Source organism: Toxotes jaculatrix, chromosome 2 (genome assembly GCF_017976425.1).
Source record: "Toxotes jaculatrix isolate fToxJac2 chromosome 2, fToxJac2.pri, whole genome shotgun sequence".
Lineage (NCBI taxonomy): Eukaryota > Metazoa > Chordata > Actinopteri > Toxotidae > Toxotes > Toxotes jaculatrix.
Window position 1 is genome coordinate 17,931,429 of NC_054395.1, and position 24,032 is coordinate 17,955,460.

General features: G+C 39.7%; 2 protein-coding genes across 2 annotated transcripts; both read left to right on the forward strand.

The window, feature by feature from the left end:
- Nucleotides 1-7,592: 7,592 nt before the first annotated feature.
- On the forward strand, nt 7,593-9,670 carry hoxc12a (homeobox C12a). Its single transcript, XM_041058361.1, has 2 exons — nt 7,593-8,181; nt 9,432-9,670. Exons 1-2 carry the CDS (start codon nt 7,593-7,595, stop codon nt 9,668-9,670), a joined length of 828 nt encoding a protein of 275 aa, XP_040914295.1.
- Nucleotides 9,671-21,359: 11,689 nt separating this feature from the next.
- On the forward strand, nt 21,360-23,872 carry hoxc11a (homeobox C11a). Its single transcript, XM_041056775.1, has 2 exons — nt 21,360-22,246; nt 23,640-23,872. The coding sequence occupies exons 1-2, from the start codon at nt 21,502-21,504 to the stop codon at nt 23,870-23,872; spliced, it is 978 nt and encodes a 325-aa protein (XP_040912709.1). The 5' UTR covers nt 21,360-21,501.
- Nucleotides 23,873-24,032: the final 160 nt, after the last annotated feature.

The following is a 24,032-nucleotide window of genomic DNA, read 5'->3' on the forward strand; positions in this document are numbered from 1 at the left end:
TAGTATGGCAGAACTGTAAACTGGAATATCCCAAGACCTGTATGTTTTCCTTTATCAGTGAAGGATTCTGTCATGCAACTGGAATGATTGTAAACCATTAAAAGTCAGTGATTATTACACATAAATGCACAATCGTTTTATTTTGTTTTGTCTTTGTTAGTGTAGCATTCGAGCTGATCACACGCCTTGTACGAAGCCTGTTATTTCTACTTTCGTGCAGTATGTGAACTGTATTGTGCTGTTGAATTACGTACTGGTAACGTGTTTCATAAATAAATAATGATTATGAAAATGCTCAAATATCCAAGTCAATCAGCCATCCTACTTGCAGCATTTCCTCTCGTTTCAAGTTACACTGGTGTTATTAAGCAGCCGGAGCTCTGGCCACTGTCGCTCTGCCTTTTCAGCTTCACTCTCAGACATCAGCAGCGGATGTCAGAGTGAAGATTTTATTTCTCAAAGTGCTTGATTAAGACTTATTGGGCGTCCTGGGGTCTTGTTCATGGCAACAAGGGATGATACAGCGGTTGCGCACGTTCAGTGAGCAACAACGCGCATTGTCTGACACTTGCAAACGAAGAACAATACTAAACGAATCCTGATATTTGGACTTATTTCAGTCTCCAGCTTAAAGTATTATTTTAAGACTTGCAGGATCTGATATTTCAAATGGATCGTTTTAGAGAAACGCATTCGGCGCGTGAGAGAAAGACACTCACTATGTCCAAATCTGTCCCACGCTTCCCTTCAACTCCCTCCGCATTTTTTAATCAAAGTTAAAGCCAAAGATGTATTATTACCTGTTACTTGGCAGAAGTTCAGTTGGCAGAATCCTGGCAAACAGGCTGAAAGGCAAATCACGCGATTTATGTCTCAGCTCTCACAGAAACATGCACTGGGTTACCACAGAATATTATTTTAAGTCCTGCGTTCCACAGGTACAAATTGGTTGTGGTGGTTTGAGAAGATGAACATTAAAAGCAGCACATTTTAAGAATGCAATGAGAATTTTTTTCTCCCTCGGACACCGTCCAGTGTATTTAAATATGTCGCCCATATTTAGCTGCTCGTGCTTTCTATATGAGTGAATTTAAAAAGGCAAAGCCCATACTTGCAGAAATGTACTTTTGCGTCGCGCAGCCACGCGCGTGTTTTAGTTAGATCCTGCTAACGCTTTGTTTCACTGTGTAAAACACACAGGTGAGTTGTGCAATGAACTTGAGGATGCGTTTAATTCTGTCGCCTATGTGAACTCATTAATTTGTTCATCTGAACACGTCTTAAGGGCGATGATACACGTGCGCTCACACGCACTCAGCGCTAAACTGCACTGAAAATCAAGTCTGTATAGTTTTGTTTACAAATCCTGTTTATCTGCATATTTTGTATACCAAGTGTATGGATGCGGGAAGTTTTTTTTATTTTTATTTATTTATTCGAGGAACCAGTGTTCACAAGTAAAAGGGCCTTATTTTCTCAGAAGTTGGAGCACTTCAGCTACAGTTATGAAAACAGAGAGGAAAATAATAATTTGGAAAATAAGCGTTCAGACAAGACTGTCCTGAGAGTAATCAAAGATGTTGTTGGTTTCCTTTAATCTGTTTCAGACAAGTCTAAGTCTGTAATTTCAGTTTCCAGTCTGAATAAACCTTGACGCAGATTCGTCTCCACGTCAGACGTAAAGGAAAATAAACACGGCCTTTGTTTTTGTTTTTATTTAGTCAAATTAACTCAAGTCCGAGGCCTAAATATCACCCTAATAAGTCTTAATGTTGTAGATGTTAGCGAAAAAACATGTTGAAGTTACAGATACTGTGCGAGTTTTGCTTTCTTTCTTTTTTTAACTTCTCTATAGGCGAGTCGTTGGCTGGATTGTGTCACTTTTTCCAGCTTCTTCAGAACTTTTGAGGGGGGTTGATTAGAATCCAAGCCGTCAGACTTCAAGTTTTTTGTTTGTCTGGTTCCTGGATTTTCAATCCTTGTGGAAAGTTCTGGGTCTCCTGATTTACCCTTGACCATGACTATGCAGTCACTTTGACCTTGACATCACAGCAGATTGTGAATAATAAATAGGGGGCTGGACACCAATGCTGGCGGTTTGTTTGTAGGCAAACAAGGTGTTATTTCCCTGTCTAGACAGCCGGACTTAATGACATGCCATAAATACATAAAAAAGGGGATATCCTCTGACCTGCATTTCTGACCATCTCTCAGAGCTTTGCATTAACATTTGGGCTCTATTCTTTTGTGTTTTGCAGAAGTCCTCTAAAAGCAGTTGTTATGGGCCATGCCTCTGCAACCACCAATGGTTTCATGCACTCATCATGAGGTGTGTGTTATTGACCACGAAGGACAGGTAGGACTTTTGACGTCTCACACCAACACCAGTAATCCGCAGCAAGCAGCCATACTGTCTACACAGCAAGAGGAAATAATAATACGACGTCGCCCACAATATAACGATTAAAGGTATGGCCATTTTCTTCCTACTAATGGCAATAGGCCTACATGGACTTTGTTTTATGTCTTTTTAGCTCACGACAAAGGCTGGATATTGAACAGTCAAAACTAATTTGAAGTATGGTGGATAATATGCAGTGACAGGCGGATTTGTACTTCATTTAAAAAAAAAAAAAAAGATTATTTTCCTCAAAGTGAAGTTCGCGCAGCGTTGAGGAAATTGTTAGAAAAACGGGGCTGTTTTAAATATATGTATTTGAACTCCTGATACTTTAGAACATTATGACAGAAATGTTAATTTTGTCAAAGTTGTCTAACAATATATTAAATGTCTGAGCAGAGGTTTTGCCACATGACAGGGTTAATCTCAACAAACATAGGTAGAATATGCTAATTAATTTTTTAAACGTAGGTGTATTTCAGCGGCCCAATTTTGCTTTTAAAACCGCATGAATATTTAATTTTAATTTAAGAAAGAATGCAAAGTTTACATTTCACAATGGATAAATACAGAAATAGTCAAGTGTGCAAATTCGAAATAGTTTTATCTACAAATATAAAAGAAAATATAGTAAAGTATATTCCCTTATCGAAGCACTGCAATATACGCCTTTTCTTGAAAGTTTATTTTTTACTGAGTAAACTTGTCACCTATAGTAATCAAATAGTTTGCACGCCCGGGCTTAACATTCACTCTGCCGAGCAAAGGAAGAGCAAGATTAAACGCAGTAAAACACACAACATCTTTTCAAATAAAAAACAAAATAAACTAAACTAAAGGTTTTTAGACACTTTGCACCCGGATCGGACACCGATTTTTACCTTGAAAACAGTAAAATGTAGAAAAAGTTGCATTGCTTTTGCTTGTGTGTGGAGGCGTCAGAGCTACAGGCCGCTGTCAGACAGAGACATGAGACAGGGGGCTGATAACCTCTGGTGGTGACCAGAGGAAAATATCAGGAAGTGCTGCAACTGTCTGTAATTTACGGATATTTTACTTCAGCTGATTTGTTTGTTTATTTTTATTTTTGCAATATCCTTATTTTATCATAGGGTTGGCACTTTTCCCCCACAGGTGCGTTTGACAATATTGATGAAATATCGAGTTGACCGTCTTTATGGCTTTAGTGCAAAAGTTTTATCTGTGTGACAGATGAAGGCCTGGCTTATAGTGGATGGTACAGCAAATACAGAAGTTACAACTAAAATCATGTCCGTCCTAACCGCTTTCAGTTGTTTTGTTATGGGATCGCTGTTTACATTAAAGTATACATTAATGCAATGAAAGTAGAATTTTGTGATTTAATAGGTCTACTGTTGGTTTATGTCCGAAAATCTGGAAACCATATGTCGGAACATAAGACAACAAAGATAAACCAAGGTTTCGATGTTGAGTTGTCGTGTTCATTTTATGTATTCATTTGACAGTTTTTTGCAGATATGAATTTCATAAAATGTTCAACAGATAAACCAGCACTGTCATTTGAAAAGTTGCCTTGTGTTAAAGCGTGTTTAGAATCGAGTTCAAACGCGACACGTGCCAAGTTTGGTTCGAAAAATTGATCATTTATTGATCATGAATTGAGTCCTGTAGTAGTGGATGAACAGTTTACTTTCGAATTTCTTGATTACATATTACACACACACACACACACACACACACACTCACACACACTCACTCACACACACACACACACACACACACACACACACACACACACACACACACACACACACACACACACACACACACACACACTCGCACACACACACATTCACAAACACAAACGTTGTTCATTCTAGAATTTAATATTAAATCAATTAATGACTAAATACAGTTGAATATTTTCTTATTTGAGCAAATGCGCCGCGGCACCTCTGCGCATTATAACTTTATACAAAGTGACGGTCAAGTTCAAATGTTAGTGTCTATAGGATGACGCAAAGGCTTTACTATAAGTGCTAGTTTGCGACGTTTAATTTGCATATTTCCGCATAAGACATATGCAGATTGACTGACACTAATTGTGTGTTATATTTTTATGGGAAACAAACAACCAAAAAAAAAAAAAAAACAACACAATTCTATATTATTATTATTTCCAGATGGATATGATTTGTCCTTAACAATTTCAACAAAAGAAATAAATACGTTATCTTAGGGTTAGTTCGACTTGACGATGTTATTTATGTAGCAAAGCCGCATTAAATATCGTTTGTTGTTGTAAACAAATGACAAAGATCAGCCAAACCTTTCAACTAAAACGTTACCACTTTTGTGGGTTCTTTAGGCTTCCCTTGGTGGTTTGTTTTCCTTGAAGGAAGCTTTAAAAGGGTTGCACAAAGCTATAACTGTGGCAACCTGCCTGCAGAGAATCAAAGAGAGAAAAAGGGAAGAAAAGCCCTTTGTTTAGGCTTATTGCCCTGTCTGGACAGGACCAGTGGATTCCAGGAGGGTAATTTCAATATCGAGCAGACAGTGTACTAGACAGTGACCTTGACAGTGCTATATGCTCGGCTTACCCAAGTTCTATATTTTTCCTTTTTTTTTTTTTTTAAATAGCAAATGTTCTTTTCTTTTTGCCAAATGAGAGCACAAAGCCTGTAGCTCACGGTCAGATATGACATCATCGCTGAGCGAAAGATGCACTGAACAGACGAACAGTTGTTTGAATATAAAATGCGGATCTGTGCGAGCAGTGGATCGGAGGCGTGGAGAGACGAGGCAAGGAGGCGCAACACATGGCCTCTTTTCTCCGAGGTAAAGTGGCGACTTAAGCATGCACGTTACTCACTCGCTAGATGGTTAACTGTTATAATAACAGGAGAAGCCGTGATAGTGATACTAAGACACCCCCAACGCTGCTCCTAAGACCGAGGCACAAGATATTACATTGGATTGATGTGGGTGCTGCATTGCGAGACTGACTAACTAGATGCAAGAATGTGCAGTGATAGGAGAAGCAATGAGTCCAAGGGGCAGGATGAAACCGCAACGGACCCCTAAGAGCTTCTCCAGTTTAAACATTTGATATTTTTCTTTCTATTTAAGGCCAGAGCAAGGCCTGGAGCCTTTGGGTTAGATAGGATACGTGGTCACAAGTGACGGATACAGCTATCAAATATCGGCTGACTTGCAAATCGTTCCCAAACCAATGTTTAAATGAATGCTAATGTTCTCACATAACACTTCATTGGCAAATTTGTAGCACGCAACTAAACGCCGTTCAGCACGCATGTGCAAGCTGTTGTAACCCTGCACGCTTCTGTTTAATCCTCAGCTTCATAATGCAAGGTATCAGTTCATGCAATTAGTCATTTTATTGTTTTTTATTATTTTATTTTTTTTTTTATTTGGATTCATCAGTTATTTTGTTTTCAGGACGCCATGTTAAGGAAGGTGATAGGTTGTGTTTTTTTTTTTTTTTTTTTAAGTAAGAGAAATGGCTTTCGGCGCAGCTTGGAAATATATCCACATTATTTTTATGACCTGGGCTGTTAGCACTCACTTTAAGCTGCTACAGCCTGAGAGACTGTTATATGTTTATTCTGTTTTATTGATACAATTCTCTACTTCTCTTATTTATTTAAAATGAGTATTTGAGTTCAATATCAAGTTCAGCCCACCGTCACTCTGCGTCGTGAACTTGAGTAGACTGACGGCGACGTCCGTGTGTACTTGGTTATATTTAGTTTTTTGTTTTCTTATTCTAACTCCTTGCCATTGATGAGTCAAACTATTTGTCCTTGGTGTTGTCAGACTTTTTTTTTTTTAAGTGCCATAATTGAGACATAAGCAGCTCCCCACTGCTGAGTTAAGACAACTTTTCAGATCCATACATTGATTTTTTTTTTCTTCGTTATGTGTAGTAGAGAGTGTGCGGTAGTAAATTATGAATTTATCAAGGGAAATTGGGATTGCAAAATTGTTGCTGGGTTGATATAATATAGAAAGCTCTAAAGGTTTGGAAAGTCTTATTAGATTTATTTTTCAATTAATGAGTAGTCTGTAAACCCGGAACAAGAATGCAGAGGACATAGGTCAGTCACAAGAATATGTTTGAGGATGCATGGTTGGTCAGTTTGATGGCCAAAGATGACATTAGAAATTCTTGCCCCAGCTGTTGGCTGAATGCCTGACTGCTGTGCATATCAGGGCGAAGTTTTGTGCAGAAGAAGTGCACTGTGGTGGTGTGTCTGAAAACTTTTCAGTTTGTAAGAAAGGCCTTTTTTTTTTTTTTTTTTTTTTTTTTAAAGTCAGAACAGAGGATGACTACAGTATGGCATGTCACATATTTGTTCAGTGTCTTCAAAACTGCATCTACAAATCAACTAATTAGCGAGATATAAAGCAGAGAGACTCTCGGCTGATTGAATCAGTTAAGTGCCCTCTGATATCTTGTAAAATTCATATAAAAGAATTGTGAGAGGTATAACAATCCCACCAGAGTTTGGCTGCGAACGTTTATTGGAGGTATCTGTTAAAGTTGTTCATGTGAGGTGTACTAGAGAATATTATGTGAAATATACCCTCTTAAAGTAACCTTGTAGAATATCGTCCTCTTTTACAGAGCCAGTGGCTTCAACCTGCTGACCCCGTTACTGTAAATATGAGTAGAGTGCGGCAATGAGCATCAGTCTTTTCTTAAAACAAGCTTGTAAAATTGGGACATCACAGCTTTATATGACATGGAATTCAACCATAATTTGCTAGAAAACAAGATGTCATATGCACCCTCTCCTTCAAGAAAAATAGTTTTCATAAGAAATAGCATTTAAAAAACTTTTGCCAGCTTATAAAGATATTAAACGAGGCCATGGACAGTTCCACGAGTGTAAAAGGAGAAGCAGCCTGGGCTCCTTTTTGGGCTCAGCATGACTCAAGTGAAGAAAAACAAGATTCTACATTTTTAATAAAAGGTTTATAGTATTTTTAAAAAGCATATAAACCTCTGTAATACAGAAGTTAATGTTTTGTTTTGTCTGAGATGGACCAAGTGGGTGGTACCATGTGTAACAGAAGTTAGCCTGGACACGTGGTTTGGGGATGACCAATCAGGCGCCCCTCCAGGTTTAACTATGTTAAATGTCAGATTGCAATAAACTAGAAGCTGTTGGTCGGGCCCGCGGAAATGGGCGAGCATAATCTCCTTAATCCAGGGTTTGTGGGACCTTTGGTAAACATCCACACTGGAGACACATTTTACTTTCCGAATTTTAGAGCCTCAGGGGGACAACTGGCGGGGCTACCGTCTCTCTCCTACCCGAGAAGGGACAATGTTTGCTCCCTCCCGTGGAATCCTTCGGAGCCGTGCAATGGATACTCTCAATCCTACTTTAGCAGCCCCGTGTCTATTAACCCTTCTTTCAATCGGTCGTGTGAAATTACCAGGCCAGAAGACGGTAAATGTTATTATAACAACGGCAACGGGAACAGGGAGACCTGTTCAGGTGGCGGCAGCCTCAAACGCGAGGATAGGGCGAGAGACACATCATCCCTAACATCTGACCACGGGATGCACAGTGGAATTGGCAGCACTGCCGCCTTTTCCAAATATGATTACGGGACCGAGCCGCTAACGCAAGACCCGCCATCCTGTCAGTCAATGGAGTCCGACTCCAGCTCCTCTCTGCTCAACGAGGGCAGCAAGCCTTCATCCAGCGACACACAGACCCTGGTGTCACCGGGAAGCCATTCAAGCAACATAACCGCAGGCGGAGGTGGGTGCTATCATTATTTGTTTATTATTTTTTTTTCTATTCAAAAGGCACGTCTACACTATTTATAAGAAAGCTGCACGTAGTGCACACTTGCGGTATTAAACCGTCACCAGAGCTCGTTGTGTTGATGCACAACTTGCACATTAGAACGGTGGATTAGCCTGCAGGGTACTTGCGTGGTGTGCAAACGCCGCTAGGGGTTGCCCTAAAATACTCGCTACACGCCATGTGGTTGTGTACAGTTATAGATAACCTCACCAAATCATACTGCCTACCCAGCTCTTAAATAAACAGCCAGTCGTGTCATCGCATTCCCATTGCTGAGACGAGGCTCTGCGATTCAGGCACTTAGATGGTTGAATTTGGTCTATTGTTGCACTTTGTATGCACAAATTAGTGCAGTGATTTAAATGGGGTGAGCCGCTTTGCTTGACTGCATCGAATAGAGAGTTTTCATTTTAATGACTCGTAAACAGAATTAATATCTGTCGCTGTGTACTCAAGAGTCATTTAATATGCTCTGAAACTCGCAAATAAGTAGGGGTATTTGCAAGCACAGCTTAATTATCACGTTAATGCTACTTTAACTGCAACAATAAAACTTCCTGTGACACAAACCGCTGTACACTGGTGGTCCCTATAGAGGAGGATGAAAAGTAAAAAATACATAGTTAAATAAATAAACACTTAAGAACAAAATTTGTGCAAAATTGGAGTGGTCCTGGTGGTCCGGAAATTGGATTGGAGATCAGATATGTCCAGGCAGCCCAGAGGAGGGAGGGTGGGGGGACCAAAACAAATCCAGTTTGGCTGTGTGTGTGTGTAGGAAGTGACAGCTTCCAGGGGCGTCAGTTCTATGGATCCTAATATAAAGCAGAGTCCCTACATCTGGGATCTTTTGCCAACCACAGAAATCTTCTCCGTCCTTCTGAAATATTGCGTACATTTTCCATGGCTGCAGACATCTTTAGAAACACTCTAGACTCTTTCCTTATCACTGTAATGTAATTTGACTTCTAGATAGGATATTCTGATTGCTCTCCAGCATAAAGCTTAAATGAATGTTAAATGCACTTAGCCAAGAACCCATGTTTGTTTTTTTCCTTGGACAACTGACGCCCCTGTAGGCTCCTCTTAACCTTGGAGGTGACCGTGATTTTGCAACTGTGGTGACTAATCCGTAGTATGCCCTTCCACCCTCCCCTCCTCCTCTCCCCCTCCCCCTCCCCACCCCCACCCCCCTCCTCCAGGTGCCCCGTGGTACCCGATGCACACTCGGACCAGAAAGAAGCGCAAACCGTATTCCAAACTTCAGCTGGCCGAGCTAGAAGGTGAATTCATGCTGAATGAGTTCATCACCAGGCAGCGGCGGAGGGAGCTCTCCGACCGGCTGAACCTCAGCGACCAACAAGTCAAGATCTGGTTCCAGAACCGCAGGATGAAGAAGAAGAGACTCATGCTGAGGGAGCAAGCTTTGGCCTACTTTTAGAGATGCGGCAGAAGGTGAATCGATAGGCAGTAAAAGCCAAGCCTTCTACGCTCCCTTAGGTTTTCTTTCAATGCATGCACTCATCTATCCATCCTTTACATTGCAGGCAATTATTACAACATTTTCTGAAATTTTTATTATTATTATTATTATTATTTTCCTCAAAGGTGCGGGCTACAAAAGCCCAAAACATGCCATTATCAGGCATCCAAAGCTATCCTCAGTGAGACTGCCTTCATGTTTGGTATAATCGCACAACAAGCTGTGAGAATGTGTTTTCTGTCCATGTGTCTTCAAGGCAGTTGCTCAGTTTGGGATGACACATAACGACATCATCTGTTTTCCTCCAACTTTTTTAGTTAAAGAAAATAAGGAGGGAGCGGGACCATTTCTAAAATCTGAAAGTAGGCTCTCTCTCTCTCTCTCTCTCTCTCTCTCTCTCTCTCTCTATATATATATATATATATATATATATATATATATATATATATATATATATATATATCACAGAAAGAAGCCTGGCTTGGCAGGCTAGAGCCACATCCGCGCAATCATTTGAGTTTATGAACTGATGAAGAAGAATCTCTCTCTCAGTTGCTTAATATTTCCTCAGCCACAGTTTGTTGGGTAAGAGGAACACGATCTTTATCTTCTTTTCGTAGTTTTCGCCACGCGTTGTGGGCACGTTCACGGTCACGGGCAGGAAGTCTGGGAGTCTGCATGAGGAGGGAGGACTAAAAAACCGCGACGTAATCCATATCGATATCTTTATGACTGCGCATTGAAAAATGAATTGCATTGACTTTGTTCACGTGCAAACAAGTACTTTCTAGAGGTATTTTATTTTTTACTTTTATTACCTTTCAACTTGTCTTAACAACAACCACAGAATCCTGCATGGGTTGCATTTCTTTATTTGAGTGAGATCACCGTTTGAATACGGTTTTGAGCTGCTATTAAAAGTTCACGTCCAGACTGTGCCAGTGAAAAAAAAAACGGTATATCCTACAATAAACTCGTTAGGACCTGTAATGGAAATATTGAACAGTTTAAGTACGTTTTTATGCCCACTTGTTTAGGAAACCGCCTAAAGTCGCAGCTGATCGGTGGGTTAAACACGTTTTTAGGCCTAAAAGAGCATTCGTGGAACTTGGTGCTCATCATGAAAATAAATATGTAGAAATATAGAAAACTTTAATAATAGGCCTACGTGCGTGCTCCCTTAATTCGGGGCGAATGCAGTGCATTATCTGTCATGTACAACGAGTAAGCTATAGCAGTGAAAAAAAAAAATTGTATTTGCAGCATGTTATTGATGTGAAATAGCTATAAGTCATGTTCTGCGGGCCACTTTTTCTGTAGGTGACTTTTTTATACTTTTTTTTTTCTGAACAGATCAAAAGCGAACACAACCTAAAACATTTTTAACACAAACTTCTACAAAGAATGTATTATTATTATTATTATTAATTATTATTATTGCTATTATTATTATGGCGGAAGGGTGGAGGGCCTGTTAGGCCTACTTAATGTACTTGCTCCTTGCAATGTGCTCAGTGTCGTCCCTTTCCTCACCTTATACTCGTGTATAACTTTGTAAAATGAAATTACACATGTTACTATTTGCATCCTATTTTAGGATCCCTTATCGCTATGTAATAGTGCGTTATGTTATCGTCGTGTACAATATCGCATTCCATAGCCTATTAGCGGTTGTAAGGGTTGGAAATGTAGGCCTATTATATTATACTGCCAAGGATGGATATAAGAAATGGTATGCAAGAAGTTTTTAAGCATACATGACATTTAAAGAAACCCTGTTCCAGTGTAGTAGTTGTTTGTTATCGTTCTTTCGTTTCGTCCCTCATTGCATTCCCTTCTTTGCGCTTGTAAGGATTGCTACGTTGTCTTGTAAAAGTAATAATGATATGAATGTATATGCGTAAGGTCTTCAATAAACAGAATATTGAAATGTTTATTGGTGTTACCTCAGTCTGTCATTGGGTTGCATCTCTGAATGTTATATCTTTTTTTTTTTTTTTTTTTTTCTTTTTTCTTTCAGAGTGCTAACTGGTGGGATTATTTTATTGGACGTGACCTGTAGCACAGTTTAAAAATACATGTGTCCACCGAGGTGAAATAAAAATCTGAACATTAGTGGGGACATTTGGAAGTATTTGAGAGAGCGTTTTGTTGGCACATAATTGCCCAGACTGTGAACTCTAAGCAATAGGAGCCCACACAGGTTGACCTTGTTTTATTATGGCCGCTCAGATACATAGGTAGGCAATAGGTAGCTGTGATAGCTTTCAATGCAAAATGGCGGCCAGATGCATATTCTAAACCCCATCTTGCATTCAATCTTATTTCTATTTTTAGAGTTGTCTGAAACACTTCGACTAGACAGCTATATTAGTTTTAAACAAAAAAAAAAAAACCCTTTTCACATTTCCCCCCTTAACTCTTGTGGTTTCCCTTGAAGTTTGACCTAATCAATGTCACTGGTATGCTACAAGCCTATAACGGCGCAGCTAAACACGCAATAGCTCTGTAAAGCAGTAATAGGGTTACACCCCAGTGCTCCATATAGGCAAGCCTCTTGGACTGGCTGTGCATCCTATTTTCTGGTTTGCCTTAGGGTTTTAAACACGTGATAATTACACATCTAAACGTGGTTTATGAATACATACACACATATGAGATGAAAAAAAATCTTTCCCAAATGGCATTCATCTTTACAAACCACATAGATGTTGGTACAATAAACACGAATCTAAAATACAGAAGGCTCTCCCTACTGGCAATGAAGTGTAAAGCAATGCAGGGCTGTGTGTGCAGTGTTTTTCCTGTCAGCTCACTAAACCAAGTATTAATGCGTTGTCCTCTGCAGCTTCCAGTCTCTAGTTAGGTGAAATTATGTTGACTGGAAACTGTTGTGCTGGCTCAATGTTGAGATCAGATGTTGCCTTTTCAGTGAACTGTGCACGGCCGCTCCTGCAAGCGACCCAATGAATGGCCTTTCCTGACTTAGTCTGTCCAGGATCACAACACACACACACACACATACATATATACATATGTATGTATGTATGTGTATACACACACACACATATATATATATATACACACACACATATACATATATACATACGTAAGATGAAGTGTGCTCAACACTTAACACAGCCCTCTTGAACGTTTATCAGTTTTGGGATATCAAGGATTCAGTGTGAATATCACAAGACATATATAGCTTTGAGTTAATGAAAGCCTGGCTGCAGTACTCTCCTCTGTCTGATAGATATATTGTAATGCTGTTTCTGCAGCCTCTGATGTTTGTGCCAGTTTCCTTTACTGCAAAGATCCAGCTTCCCAAATTAGGTTGACTGTATCCGACACCACCATTCTTATATTTTCATCAACATAATGTATAATTCTTTGTGTGTTGTATAAACGGTACATGTGTAGAATGAATGTAAGAGCTTTGAGATCCTTTTTGAGACAAGGGGGCCGCCTGAGCGCGCACTCGATCAGCTACAGTGCGTCAGTTTGCAGATATAAAAAAAAAAATGACATAACTATAAGTGTAAAATACTGATTTCCAGAGTCATCTTAAGTTGTTTGTGAGCATACGATATATGTCTGTGTAGACTGCGGCTAGATGTTAATGAATGGGTTTGTGTTTTCATGGAAAATGCTCTCCATGTACATTTACGCATCTGATTAAAAGGTGGTTTGGAGAATCCTTTCTGCTGAATGACTGCCCAGGATTTTAACATGTATATCAGACGTTCCGACTAGCAACTGAATATGAATTGTTATCTCCGTATTAGAAGAGACAAGCAGACGTAATGTTTTCACACGCATCCTTTTACGCACTGACAACAGCATACATATGCCCGTGTATGTTTTAATCAAAGGAATACACAGTGCATTAGTCCTGAAGTGACGCCATGCTGATGAAAATCGCACCCAGCAAGTGTACCAAGTATTTGCCACCTTATGATAATAATACTGGGCAGATCTTAAATTGCGTGTATGGAAATTTGAGCATCCAGAAGACATCATTCATAACAACTCCAATCTTTTTAGCCTATCAAACGCGCTGTTGACCATGAAAGGAGATAAACGAATGCCTTGTGTTTGTGAGTTGCCTTGTTAAATGGGTTAGAGGGGAATAATAGATGTAAAATGCACCATGACGGTATTGTGAAGTGTATCTCAACCACTATTTACAAAAAAAAAAAAAAAAAAAAAATTCAAGGTCAGCTATGCTACATTATTTTCTAAAAACTTTAAAAGGCTTCAGGAAACCTTATACACCGCGAAATGTAAGCAGCAGCAATTATAATCACTTAAATGAGGTCAGTTATTTATATTTGTTGTTTTATACGCCGTTGAGCTTGTAAAAATGCGCAATCTTGCAACGTAGGGAAAAGAGGACGAGGGAAAACGGATACTACCCATGATCCCTGATTTGTGAAAAAAAAAAAACAACAGATTTGCATTCAGTAAACTGACAAAAGTATGAAGAGAAATTTACACCAGCGACAATTTCAATGATCTGTAAACTCAAATGCATTTTGGCAAGTGTGAAAACTGCTGCAAACATTAAAACAACTCACAACACTGAGCACAACGTGAGTCCTGTTTGCTACCAAGAGGAAATGATGCTAATAGTGGTTTGTTTTCAGGCTATTTAGATGATTCCTGTGTAAAACAGTGGGATTATTTGGACAGAAAAAAATATGAGTCTGGTCTTTGGTCGGTGCCAAACGGATGTCTGAAGATGTAGATTTAACTTGAACTTCAAACCAGACGTATGTGTTTATATTTTGCGTGACTTTTTTATGTAGCCTGCTTATTCAGGTATTTCTGTGCTTTATTTTGCATTTCCTTGTCACAAATAATCTTGTGCTGGGAACATTTTGCCCTCGCGTCAAACAACCCGCTAAACATTGCACTGCGTCTCTACCTGCCATCCCTTCTCCTCTCTCATAATGTAAAACTGATCACAGCATAACAGCTAATGCTAGTTTGCACATATTTGCCTTGTCTGTGTTTTAATTTGGTGTAATTCACTTTATACTGAATATGAGAGGGTTCCTAAAAGAAATCTGTCGCCACTGCGGATAACCTGAAGATATCTGGCTTGTAAAACAGGATGAAATCTCACTTGGCTTTGCACGTCTTTACAATAGGTCTTTCACTGCTCTTGAGCACTTTTGACTTTGAGACTGGCTAAATCTGTTTATGGCGGCCTGTCTCCGCGTCCCAAAGGTCAGTGAGCTTCACAGTGCCCTTCGCAGAGAACTTGTGTGGCATGTGGTCTACGTCCCCCGCCACCCCTCTGCCGTTTATGGTACGAAGCTGGCTAGAGAAATAGAAAGCAATGTTATTCCTACTAAAGTGTGTGTGGGGGAGTGTAGAGTGTGTGGACGCGCATGAATGTGTGAGTGAGAGTACAGGGCGAGTGTGAGTGTGTGTGTGTGTTTGAAGGAGAGTGTTAATGTGATAGAGAAAGAGGATAGGTAAAATGCTTAACATGAGTGATCCATATCGTTTCAGTCCCCTTCACAACTGATATATATTGATTTTGACATGATTTGAAATGAGTTCTCTGTGAGCTCTATTTTTTTTTCTGAAATGTACCATCTTATCAATTTGTTTTTCAATAGCATCGCGCGTCCAACAATCTTTAATACGGAGTGTGAAGGTTTCATTGCTGCCTTGAAAGAGCCGAATTCCTCTTAGACCACTTGTGCCTGATGGAAAGAAAGAAAAACACCTTAGAATTTCAGAACTGATTGATGTTGCGATTTCAAATCAGTAGCCAACCGTTTTCATTTTCTTGTTCTTGTATTGCCCATGAGAGCATCCCAGCCCTTTCTCTTGTCTCTGTCTCACGATTTAAAATTTTTTTTAATTTTTGAAATCGTGAGACAGGTATGGTAACAATGTCAAGAATGTGTACCGCATTTGTCAGAGCCTGAAGTGATATTTTGTTCAGTGATATTTATTCAGTATTATTTAATTTCTGTTTTTCAATCACATTTTTTCAATGTTCATTTTAATATTTGGACTACCAGCTACATATAGTAGTGTGTTTATCTTAAATGTTTAGTGTTTTGGAGGTGGACTTCTCCTCTCCAGGTCGACGCTTGGGCCCTAACGCACTCACTGAAGGTCAAGTATGCAGCATAGAGCTGCACATCCGACGGTGCCTGCTTAAAGCTCTTACCATTTTAGATGGAAATTTCTGTCACCTGTTCAAGTATGTCCAGTATCGGTTCGGTGTACATGGCGTGCAGCCTTGATAATACGTTCTTTTCCTATGTGAATATCAATGTTTTATGTGCAGTTTCTCGATGTGTTTAAAGGTCTGGGCTCTGAAGAAAAACCTTGGAAAAAATCTGCAGCTCAGACTGCAAAGCAAACATTAGCACTAAGTGTTTGAGCAGGCATTTCAACGATATCTGAGTCTGTAGTGTAAAGCCTCAGAGCTTCTATTTTGGGTTCACATACTGAGCCACTCATTCTGTGCAAGGCCAGCGCAAACTAAAATAATGCATTTTGACTACCGGTGCGAAAAGAACCAACCAGTGCGCGCTGCGTTTCAGTGGACATAAATGTTCAAAATACATGCTGAATTCGCACTGATTGTTGCCTCAACCACAGATTAATTTTATGCAATTTGAGACACTTAGGGACGAATTCATTTGTTACCTCGTTGTCCCCCTGCGTGCACATAGCCAAACGTTTTTCCGACAACACTGTTGGTTAAAACAGACCAGATTTGACCAAATAATGAAAAAATGCCATCAAGCTTGCGTCAAACGCTCACAGCATAAATGTGCATAATTACTGCACATACGCAAGTTATGTCAATACAGGATGAAACTCGCATTTTGTTATTTTTTTGTTTTTGTTGCCAGACTATGTACATTATCTGTAAGTCATCAGATTACCAAATAAACCACTGCGTAATTGTTCGCGGTTCGTGCGTAATTTTATGCCGTCTTTTGCGTAATTTCCGAAACCTGGAAAAACATTTATTTCTGATAGTTAGTCAACCCTGAATTGTTTTCAAACACCGGGCACATTATCCCTGCTGATTTTAAAAGGTAATTAGAATATTTTAGAAGATTAACTGTCTGTTACATGAGGTCTAATACAGGCCGCGTCTAAAAATATATTTAAATGAATCGGCATGTGACAGACCATAGCCTGTAGTGCTTTCTTCACATAAAATGCTCTTTATTTTGACATTGTAGAACGGTATTAACCGTGAAGCTAAGAGCTCCTCTAGCAAAAAATATCTAACACAAGCTTATTTTGAGTTTATCTAGATACACTTCAGTGTTTACTGTTCTTCTGCTCAGAGGACCTCCAGGACATCTAAATAACACATAGGAGCAGGAGCCAGCAGTCACTGTTGGGAGATTTCTTGTAATGTGAAATCATTTAATACTTCTAATAAAAAAAAGTTAACGCATTGTTGTGAAAGCTTTATGTCCTAGTGGTTGAAAGAGAAATACACTCTGGAGATTGCTCTAAATGTAACAGCAATACACATCCTTATCTTGTAAGCTATTGTTACCACCACAAACGCTCCACGCTAGGTGCATTCACTGAGACCTCAGTTAAAAAAAAAAAAAAAGAAAAGGCTCTTTAGTGTTGCTTGAAACTGTTCGCAGCTCATACAGCCAAGTTTAACTGCCCGACTTACATCCAATTAAACTTATCTAGGCCATGAGGGGACAGTAATATGATTACACAGGCTTCCCACATTTAGCCTTGACTTCAGCTAACCGTGCAGTAGTGTCTTGGTGAACTGAGCCCATTGTGTATGTGTCTCTGTGTTTGTGTGTGTGGTGAGTGTTGTATCTTTTGGCAAAGGATTTATCGACGCGGAGCCAAAACGCTCTGTAATATTTCGGTGCGTCATTTTTGAACTGAGGGTTCCTCTTAACAAGAGGGTGACACCAGGTTAACCATTGTAATTATGGGGCTAGGTACCAATACATAGCTTAAATTCCTCACACAGGAAGGAACACAGTTGTAAAGTTAGTTTTCCAACGGTGATATTTAAGCGAAAAATAAAAATGGCAAATGTTTACAACGCCTTAGCTTTGGATGAGCCAACATTAAATTTTGACCTTTACACATAATATTTAGGACTTGCATTTACAATAGGCCAGTTGTTTATCATTGTATGAATAGAATAAGCATGGACTGATAACTCAGATACAGACCCTTTTGCGTGCAAACTCTGCATATGCTTAGCCTGCTCATTTGAGTGCAACCAAATCAAACGTTCCTGGGTCCTACTGCTAGCGGAATATCAGCTGCTGTGAGTCGTCCATCCAAGGAAATAAACACATGGTAAACCTTATTCTTTGACTGATGGTGTGAGCGCACCAAGGCGAGAATATCCAGTGTTTAAACCCTCTGAAGGCGGATATTGCCAAGTAATGGACGTTGACCGGTCATATTTTGCCACATAATGTCAAATACTGTGACTTTAACGCAGCCAGGAGTACTATTTCCCATTCCTTTAAACGCCTCAATCCCTCTTGTGTACTGTGCAGTCTTTTCAAACTCCTCGTTTGCATTTTCGCTCGTCTTGATAAGCAGATCTAACTTTTGAATTTTATTAGTGCATCACTTATTCATACCCTCGCATTACTTATTTATACCGCTCTAATACTCATCACTGAAATGATTATGATGAGGAAATGATTTGACAATATTGTTTTGGACTGTCTGTCTTGGTTCTGTTATTGTCTACTGAAAGAGAACTTTGTAGTTTATATTTATTGCCTTTTTTTTAATTCTACAGATGATATTGTTGTCAGAGTAATGTTGACATACGGATGCATTTTAAATGCTGTAATTCAGCACTATGGTCCTAAGCCAATTAGTATGACGGCTTTTCAGTTTTTAGGAATTCAATTTCAAATTCAAGTCCTGCGTTTTATCCTTTAATTACAGTCTAGCATATATTTCAAACTATTAAAATAGGCAATGACATTTTGATGTGCGAATTATTATTATTGTTGTGCAACTGCAGCATGTGTCGAGCATGTGTCCATACAGGCCACAGGCCAATATGTTTACACAAATATCTCCATGGCTGCGGTTGTTCATCTACCAAGAATCACATCAGTAGCTGTGCCTCACGAGGCACAAATAAACTTAAACATTCTTGTTTTTTTTTTTCGTTGTGTTTCATCAAATCTCTCAAATGTCATTAGGATAAATTTGACTGAAGTGTTTGGCCTTACAAACATGACATAACGCAGAATCTGAGGCTTTTATTCCATAATCAGTGACCTAACTTGCTGCATTTCTTACAAGGACAGCTAAAGCCAACGTGCAGGAAATGGTGTTCGGTGCGAAAATTCAGCTCATTGGTGTTTTTTGTTTTGAGTTGCAGAATATCCAGTTGCCGAAATCCAAATTCCTCTCATTCTCAACGTTTATGGTTTTCTATAGAACAAAGGGATTTAGCGTTTCTACAGCCATTCGGAGTTTTATGGTGGACGTAGAGAGGATTTTAGTGGTCAAATTCAAGTGCTGTGTCTGGACAGCTGTCTGCTTTCTTTGTACTTGGATGCAGGATGCATCATGTGAGACAACCTTTTGTCTGTAGCGGTAATAAACAAGCTAATGCCAATGCCACCTTTTTCACAAATACTGCTGCAATGGACTCTCATTTCCAAAGCTGAGTTCTGTTGATGTTTTCTCTTTCTTCCCCTAGCTGTTGGGGAGCACCCAAAAAAAACAAAACAAACAAACAAAAAAAAAAAAACAGCACTAACTTTGTTTTCCATTATTTTTAAACAACGCAGGTGTCCCATAAGTGATTGTAATAGAACGATAGTGTTATTGGAATATTGGATAATAATTCAGGAGTCTATTGCAACATTTAGGAAGTAGCCTATAATCATAAACAATGGGCCATCATATTAATTTCACCTTGTGATAGTATCAGTTAGTCTATAAAGAGTCAAAGATGGCCCTCAACAGAACAATTAAAAGTTTACAATGACGCTGGAATGAACACGCAGGCGCATCTTTTCTCCAAACCATTCATTTTATTGCATTTTATTTAAAAAAAAAAATGTCCGGGCGACATGTCTCTCTTTTTAACAGTCACCACAGATAAATGTCGACATTCTGGTGGAAAATAAAATGATCACAGCAGCTTAGAACATCAGCTGGGACTTATTTCATTTTAGAGGGAAACGTCGGATGTGTTCATACTGCTTGGTCAATAAGGCCCAGTCTGAGTTTACAAGAAGACTAATTGTTGCTCTGTTTTGAAGCTTACAGACAAAAGCTGCACCCCAAAACATTTAATTTGATCGACTAGTGAGTTTAAGGAGATATTAAATCTCAGCATATCAGTTTGAATGTTTTAGAAAAACGCTCACACGTTGCAGGGATATTCAGGGCGGTGTTGTCAATAACCTCTGCAAAAGTGGAATAATGCTGACTCCATCAGTTTGAGGGGAATAATTACGTTTTTCTGAGCTTGTGTTCATGTCATGAGGAGACATTTTCCCACTGGACGAGATGCACGGTCCCAGGGTTTCACTGGTAGTATTCCTGCAGGAACTCCAAGAACTTGGGTCTTGTATTGCGCAGTTGTCGTCCATGGACTCTGTCATGATCCAAAGTCAAAGGGAAATAAAAGAGAGTGGGCCGAATACTTTAGCTTGCTCAGTCAACATGTATGCTGTGCATTCTGCATTGCCTAACCGTTGGTTCAACTTCACTTTACAACATAATTATAGTCGTCCTCCACTGATCCAGTGCAGCAAGGGTTTTACATCTGGTGAAAAAGAGAAAAAAACAAAATAACAAAAAACTAAATGAAATGGATAACTAATTAATATGCTGCATAATTTTAAGTAGATGAGCCCGGTTCATCCACATCTCTGTTTAATAATCGTGTGCAGCAGATTTATGTAGCCACTGCTAAAGAATGAAAAGTGGATCAAAAGAACTAATATAACCTTTATGAAAAGATCTCCTGCTTATTCAAAGATCACTGTGTAAAATGTCCTGGGGAGCCACAGATATCTGTGGAGAAACACGAGTCATTCACTCTTAAACTATTTTTTTTTTTTTTTTTTTGTAAATAGTGGCACGATAATTGAGCTCATGGGATTTCTTTTTACTGGATTTTGGTTTGTACCTTGCTGTTGGGCGTATCCTACTTTCTTATTTTGGACTGTATGCAACAGTGTCAGTGATGATAATTCCTCATTTTGTGATTAAAACTTTAGCATTACTAGGAGTCTAACTGTATTCGTGATGATGATAATAATAATAATAACAATAATAATAATAATAATAATAATAATAATAATAATAATAATAATAATAATAATAATCTTACCTGTAACATTCCATAACACTATAAAAATGTATGCCACTTGGTGCACACTGCAGTTTGTGCTATGTCTGTTTAAGGAGCTGGAGCTGTTTAGCTAGCCTACCACCAGCCCATAACCATAAACACACACAGCACATATCTCTCTAATTGTCATAAGCCTGCAAACAGGAATCTGTTACTGGTTTTCTTAGTGCGCCCGTGGTGTTTGAAAAATATTCGTTTGAACCTCCTCGATCTTACCTAAAGCCAACCACTCCTACACATCCAACTCTTCCAAATTGATATATGACAATATCTACTTTCGATCACGTGTCTGCGGGGCGACTTAGACGGATTGCGCGTCATCTCGCCTTCCCAAATTTTCCCCTTCTGCTGCAGCTCGTATCCAAAACATCTATCTATAGTACGGAGTACGAGAGAGAGAAAGATGTTTAACTCGGTGAATCTGGGCAACTTCTGCTCCCAGACGCGCAAAGACCGGACATCCGAGTTTGGGGACAGGACGGGCTGCGCGTCCAACATCTACCTCCCCAGCTGCACCTACTACGTCCCCGAGTTTTCTGCCGTCTCCTCGTTTCTTCCACAGGCCCCGTCCCGGCAAATCAGCTACCCTTATTCCACAAATCTGTCTCAAGTACAGCCGGTACGGGAAGTTTCATACGGCTTAGACCCTGCTAGTAAATGGCACCACAGAAGCAATTATGCATCGTGCTACTCGGGAGAGGATCTGGTGCATAGGGACTGTCTTCCACCATCCACCATGACAGAAATGCTTATGAAGAACGAGAGTGTGTACAGCCACCACCATCACCATCACACCCATCCGGGCTCCAATCACCCCTCCACAGGTTTTTACTCCGGCGTGGGGAAAAACAACGTCCTCCCGCAAGGTTTCGACCGCTTTTTTGAGACCGCATACTGCAGCAGCACGGACAATCAGTCAGACAATTGTTTACAAAAGGGCGAGGGGGGAAAGCTGGAAAGCGACTCCCAGCAGCAGCAGCAGCAACAACAGCAACAGCAGCAACAGCAGCAGCCCACAGCCTCTGTACCCGGAGCCCCGGAGCAGGAAAAAGATCCAGAAGATGAGGAGGAACATACAAATTCAGGCTCATGCACTTCTTCCTCCGCAACAACCAAGGACGGCAACGCCAACAAGAGCAGCCACTCGAGTAGGTATACCGAAGCTGTAAAATGGGGGAAGGTTAAGGGGACTAGCCCGGTGTTTTGTCGGTCAGATTTTATGTGGAGTTTTATAAGCATTCAAAGGATTTTATTATAACCCTACAAAGCTCTTTCTTGCAACGAGAAGAATTTTTACGATGGGAAAGCGCTTTGAAAAAAGGGGGATGTTATACACAGACGCGTCTATGGTGAGAGTCTGTGAAATTTTTAAGAGAGAGCTATTGTGACAAATGTTAACTTTGATCATGAACTTGCGTTGGGCATTTTAAGGGATTTTCTCGTTGGGCTGTCGAGAGTAAAAACCAATTGGGCAGAACATTGCTTTTGGCGTCTTGTGAATTTTCTTTTAGCACAGGGTTTGCCCGCAAAAGACATACTGCACAGAGTATTACACACTTTACGGTTAGATCTATCTATCTATCCATCTATCTGTCTATCTATCTATCTGTCTATAGGTTAGGACCGTTTACTCCATTTGCAGACACTAAATGAATCAGTGTTAGAGAATCGAGTGTTTTGCTTCGTCCATATATGAGCAGAATGCATAGGTCAGGCAAATTATGCTATTTCCTCTGTAGCCGCAGATAAATGCTTTGAGCCAAATGTAGGTATATTGGTTTCCTGTAACATTTCACCTGTCGTCAAATGATTTGCATGCAAGCTGAGATAATGTAAACTTGGAAGGACCAGCTAGGAGTAAATGTATGCTTTGATTTGAGGAGCTGGAATGGTTATTATTGCAGCTCACATGTCCTATTTGTGTTTAGCTTCATGTACATTGTAGTAGCACAGCCAGGCTGTAGGACACAGGCTAACTGAGGCTGATGTTTTCCCTCTCTTCCACCCAGAAAACAATAAAAAAAAAATCTATTTCCCCAGTCACCTGTTTGATAATAAGTTATAGGGCCACAGGGGTCTGCATAGGCCATTGCAAACATGGGCAATGCATTTCAAGTCACTGCCAAAAGATTGTGTAAATTGTTAGTTTAGCTCCAGAGGAATGTGACGCACATAATGCGGTGAAATACTTTTGTTGTTGTATATTTATAACAGATAAACACGTACTTAGGAGCTGTAAGTTGATATTATTTACTCCAAGCGATTCGGATATTTAACACTCTTTATGGCTGGTTTATCTGATAGCCTCAGTTACTCTGCTTGATGAATGTTGACTGAAACGTTATCATTACTAATGCCACTGAAACTGAATTCTTAGCATCTGGCAAGTCAATCGCCCCTTCAGCTCCAAAGCCTCTTTTTTTTGGACAATTTTTAAAAAATCATTTTTTGTATTTAATTATTATTGCTAATTCATCTGACGCCATTGCTGTTTCTCGTGACTCTCTGATTTGTGTTTCTGTAATTTCATTTTGTCTCCAGGCACTCCTCGCACAAGGAAGAAGAGGTGTCCATATTCCAAATTTCAGATTCGAGAGCTGGAGCGGGAATTCTTCTTTAACGTTTACATCAACAAAGAAAAAAGGCTTCAGCTATCCCGAATGTTAAACCTCACCGACCGCCAGGTTAAAATTTGGTTTCAGAATAGAAGAATGAAAGAGAAGAAGCTGAGCAGAGATCGCCTGCAATACTTCTCTGGAAACCCCCTATTGTGAGCTGGAGCAGAAAGTGTCACAGTGTTGGTCAGTGACATTAAGGCCTACTCTTATCTCATTGAATTGTAATCGTGGGCATAACCATTTTCTAAAGGTGCCCACATCACCAACAGTGCAATGTTAAAGTGGACAGTGGGAGTAACAGGCCTGCATGGGATAA